At 49.8% G+C, this 3,358-nt stretch overlaps 1 protein-coding gene across 1 annotated transcript in view; it reads right to left on the bottom strand.

Annotated features, from left to right (window-relative positions):
* The window catches only part of SYNE1 (spectrin repeat containing nuclear envelope protein 1), a 326,773-nt gene that overhangs the window by 296,063 nt on the left and 27,352 nt on the right, over window positions 1-3,358 (bottom strand). The window contains exons 12-13 of the mRNA XM_045294717.1: window positions 2,092-2,383; window positions 839-1,011 (exon numbers count right to left, since the gene is read on the bottom strand). Coding sequence (XP_045150652.1) covers window positions 839-1,011; window positions 2,092-2,383 — 465 coding nt within the window. The remainder of the gene's footprint in view (window positions 1-838; window positions 1,012-2,091; window positions 2,384-3,358) is intronic.

The raw sequence follows: 3,358 nt of genomic DNA, 5'->3' as shown, positions 1-3,358 counted from the left end.
GCTGATGAACCTTCATAGCGCCTTCATGTCTTCAGTACGGTCGTATTAGGCACCTACCTCCTTGGTGCTGTCACGGCATGACCTTCAGCAGATGACTTCAGAAATGTGTGTTAGTACAATGTTAACTGAAGGTCATTGGTCCAACCACCTTGCCCCACAGCAGAGGAGGCATTTTCCATCAGAAACACAATAACAACAGTAGGTCCTGGCGTAACAACCAGTACCTTCCCTAGTTTCTCAGCAGCGTCTGGTGTCAGACATAGAATGTCTCTCCAGGGACACTGGGCTGACCTGACCAACGTGTGAGCATGTTGCACACACAGCTGTCTGCCCTGCCTTCAGGCGCGACGTCCAGGCCAGGGTCACACCATCACAGTCACCATCGGAAACACCCACACGGTTCCCACAGTCACAGTGGGGGTGGCACGACTTTGGTTGAGGAACACATTTATGCTTCACCTCAATAGATGTCGACAACTTCACATCCTGTCCTGTCCTTTTTGAAACAACCCCAAGGTATTAAAGTTATTAAAGGCCATGTCTTTCTTTTGATGATTTAAAAAGAGGTGTCTCACTGGGCCTCTAATTGCTGTTAAGATTTTGTGAAAGATATTGGGGGAATGTAACTATATATCTTTTGAAAAGAAAAACAAACAAATAAATACCTAACAACAAACAAACATTACTCGTCTTTGCCCTGATGGAAAATACAAACTTGACTAGGGCAGAGAGGAGAGTCATGGCTTCATGATGAGCAGGAGGCGTCCCCTGCAGAGTTCCATCCTCCCGCACCTCAGGGAGGCTGGCGGTTATGAAGGGCTAGCGACAGGCTGCCTACCTCTGAGCGCGGATGGAGGAGCTCATGATGTCAGCCCACACATCTTTCAGGGCCTGGAGCTGCGTCTGAATTGCCTTCTGCCCTTCTCGGTTGCTGCTCCTCAATGCCTGCTCCCCTTTGCCAATGGCCATATTCAACTTAACTTCCCCCTCACCTTTCATCAGGAGAATTTCCTGGAAAGGAAAAATGGAGAGTGGATATGCAAACAAACCCAAACCGATGTTTGAAAGCGATTTTTTTCCTGTTTTTTTTTTTAATCCCCCTGATTATATAATGATTTATTTGGAAGAATCAGAGGAGGGAAAAAGAAAAAGAAAGAAAAGAAAAAGGAATCCATCAATTTGACATCCAGGAGAAATACTCCTAATGTGTCACGTTCTTCCTGATAGAAACCCTTGGCTGTCAGGCAGGTTCTGACTCATCGTGGCCAGAGTGGACCTGGCCCATTAGGTTTGCAAGACTGTAATCCTCTATGGAAATAGACTGCCACATCTATCGCTCGCCGAGTGGCTGGTGGGTTTGAACCGCCAAACTTTCAGTTAGTAGTCAAATACTTTACCACTTTGCCATCAGCATGTTCAACTCTTTCCACATAAACCAAAACCCAGATTGTTACCATTAAGTCTGCTTTCTATAGCGTTTCTGAGGCTGTGAATCTTTATCAGAGAAGACAGCCTCATCTTTCTTGTGAGGAGCAGTTGGTTATTTTGAACCGACAACCTTTCATTCAGCTGGTCCAATGCCTACTTGACATCACCATTAGGACATCCTCTTCACACATCAAATACCAAAATCAAATTCACTGCCATCAAGTCAATTCCCTACAGGACAGCCTAGAACTGCTTTCATCGTTTCAGAGACTGTAACTCTTTAATAGAGTACAAAGCCTCGTCTTTCTACCACAGAGTGGCTGGTGGTTTTGAACTGCTGACCTCGAGGTTACCAGCCCAATTTGCCACCACTACACCACCAGGACTCCTCTTCCCACATGAAACTCACTGTCATCGAGTCGATGCCGACTCATGTGACCCTATAGGGCAGGATAGAACTGCCCCTGTGAGTTTCTGAGATTGTAACTATTGCCAGGAGTAAAAGGCCCAGTCTTTCTCCCAAGGAGAGGCTGGTGGTTTGGAACTGCTGACTTTGAAGATCCCACCCAATGGGGAACCACTACGCCACCCAGGACTCCTCCTTCTCACACATCAGCAGGAGAAATCCGTCAGACCCGCATGTCTGGCCGGGGCCGCACATACCTGTATTTGTATCAGCCGCTTGTCCAGCGTGTCCTTGCTGCCCACAGTGCTCTCGGCACCGGCCAGTCTGTCCTGGATGTCCTTCCCCCAGGACCACATGCCCTGCAGCGCTTCTTCCAGGGCCTCATGCTCCTGCAGGGCCACCTGGCAGCTCCGGAGCTTCTCTTTGGTCGTTCTGAGCAAATTCTGGTAGCTGGCGAGGAGCTGGGTGCACAGACGCCCTTCCTGCCCTGCCCCATGGCCTTCCTCACTGAGAAGCTGCCCCCGCTGCGACAGCTTGTCCAGGGACTCTCTACGGAAAACAGAGGCATGGCTTAATGGGCACAGAGTCTGATTTCAGATAGATTTGTCCATTAATTTAATAGAGGCTTGCAATTATCAAAGGGAGGCCTGGCAATCCTTTCTTCCTGTTCAATCTCAACAAAGGAAGGTGGCCATTTGGAATAGCTTGAAACAAACTATGATAACTACGGAGAAAGAATCCCTGGTGGCAGAGTGGGTTCGGCGTTGGGCTGCGAACGACAAGGTTGGCTGATGAAACCCACCAGGAGTGCCGCAGAAGACAAGTGAGGCTGTCTGCTAGTGCCGAGACTGACAGCCGCAGAAGCCCAGGGAGCAGCTCTTTCTCATCTAGGGTCGCTGCGAGTTGGTACAGACGCAATGGCTAAACTAAAACGAAATGCATGCTATCCAGTCAATTCTGACTCATAGTGACCCCGTAAGAGAGGGTAGAACTGCCCCTGTGAGTTTATGAGACGGTAAGCCTTTATAAGACTAGCAAGCGCCATCTTTCTCCCCTGGAATGGCTGGTGGTTTCAAATGTCTGGCCCCGGGGCAGTAGGGATGGATTTTGTTTAGTTTTGTTGGGCAGTAGCAAGTGGGAGAAGCACAGCATATTCCGGTTGGGAGGACAAGCAGCCAGTTGGAAGGGAACTGAGCGGGAGTCAAACACACCTGAGCCCTCTAAGCCCTCACTCCTCTCATGCCAGGACGGCCTGCGAGACATCAGAGTCCCAAACTGCAGCCACTAGAGGAAGGGTCAGACCTACAGAAGCACGTGGCATGTGCCAAGAAAGGGGCTCGAGCCGTGCTCTCAGATGGCATGGGGTGTCGTAATGCAGGAAAAGTACAGGAGCCCTGCTAGCATCGGGATTATGCATTGGGCAGCTACTTGCAAGGTTAGCTGTTCAAAACCACCAGCTGCTCTGTGGGAGAAAGACGAGGCTGCCTACGCCCATAAACCCACAGGGGCAGCTCGACCCACCCT

The sequence above is a fragment of the Echinops telfairi genome, unplaced genomic scaffold (genome assembly GCF_000313985.2).
Source record: "Echinops telfairi isolate 266 unplaced genomic scaffold, ASM31398v2 ScPeMD7_3533;HRSCAF=4204_0, whole genome shotgun sequence".
Taxonomy (NCBI): Eukaryota; Metazoa; Chordata; class Mammalia; order Afrosoricida; family Tenrecidae; genus Echinops; species Echinops telfairi.
The sequence above is the reverse complement of the archived record's forward strand: the minus strand, read 5'-3'. Positions and strand labels throughout refer to the sequence as shown.